The sequence below is a fragment of the Alligator sinensis genome, unplaced genomic scaffold (assembly GCF_000455745.1).
Source record: "Alligator sinensis unplaced genomic scaffold, ASM45574v1 scaffold321_1, whole genome shotgun sequence".
NCBI lineage: Eukaryota > Metazoa > Chordata > Crocodylia > Alligatoridae > Alligator > Alligator sinensis.
This window is the reverse complement of record NW_005841969.1, coordinates 1619733-1620770: the sequence shown is the minus strand read 5'-3', so window position 1 is coordinate 1620770 and position 1038 is coordinate 1619733. Positions and strand designations below refer to the sequence as shown.

Sequence of the window (1038 nt, the reverse complement as noted above, 5' to 3'; positions counted from 1 at the left end):
CGGCGGCGCCCGGGCGGGAGGGCTGGGGGAGTCCGCGTCCCGGAGCCGCTCAGCATGTCGCGCTCTGCCCTTGCAGATGCCTCCGAAGAAGGGAGGGGACGAGGCCAAGCCGCACCCCATCATCGGTAGGTTCGGGACATCCCTGAAAGTCGGCATCGTCGGGCTGCCCAACGTCGGGTAGGTGCCCGGGGCTGGAGCTCCCCGCAGGGGCGGCCGCCGAGCTGCCGTTTGTTCAGCGGGGTCGGGGCAGGGCCCTCCCGTCGCCCCCAGGCAGGTTCTAGCAGCTGCGGGGCGGGGGGGACGGGACGGGGCAGGGAGCCACAGGGAGTGAAACTAGACAGGTCGGGCTCCGCTCGCCCACAGGAAGCTGCCCTGCACCTTGGCTGGAGCAGGAGGGTGCTCGAAAGTGAGTGCTGGTACTTGAGAGTACTGCTGATGCGTGTACAGGTGGAAGTGGTCTGGGAGTGAAGGAGGGGACTGTGTTTCTCCTTCATCGGGCTCCCTTGACAGTGCGAACGCCAGCATGAGGGACTCCAGGAGCCTCATGGAAGCCTCTTAAAAATGACAGGGAAGAGAAAACTAGAATCTACTTTATAAGGAGCAGTCCTGTGCCATGGAGTGAATTATGTGGCAGTATCAGCTCTTGACTATGTTTTAACTGCCAAGGTGTATGTGTCATCATACAATGAAGAGGAATAGCTAGGGTGACCATAAGGGCAGAGCTGACCCTAGCAGGGGTCTGGGCCTGGGGCAGATCCGCCTGTGTGGGGCCGCCTTAACACTGTGCGGGGCTGTGGTACCCCCAGGGGAGGGGGCATCTGCTTCTTCTCTGGTGCAGGGCTAAACTGCCAGCTCCAGGCAGGCCCTGTAGGAGAGGCCATGGCCTCTCTGGGGATCCAGCTCTGCGGGGCCCTTCCAAAGTGTGGGGCCTGGTGTGGTTGCCCTGATTCGCTGTATCCTAGGGACAGCTCTCCTTAAGGAAATCTGAGACATGTGGAGCACTTCCCCCACCACCCGCAAGTCAGCGCAGTTCAGCAG

At 61.9% G+C, this 1038-nt stretch overlaps 1 protein-coding gene across 1 annotated transcript in view; it reads left to right on the top strand.

Moving 5' to 3' along the window:
• Positions 1–21: 21 nt before the first annotated feature.
• Positions 22–1038, top strand: part of OLA1 (Obg like ATPase 1) — a 181388-nt gene continuing 180371 nt past the window's right edge. The window contains exon 1 of the mRNA XM_006020797.3: positions 22–177. Within this exon, the coding sequence (XP_006020859.1) occupies positions 77–177 (101 nt within the window). The 5' untranslated portion in view covers positions 22–76. The remainder of the gene's footprint in view (positions 178–1038) is intronic.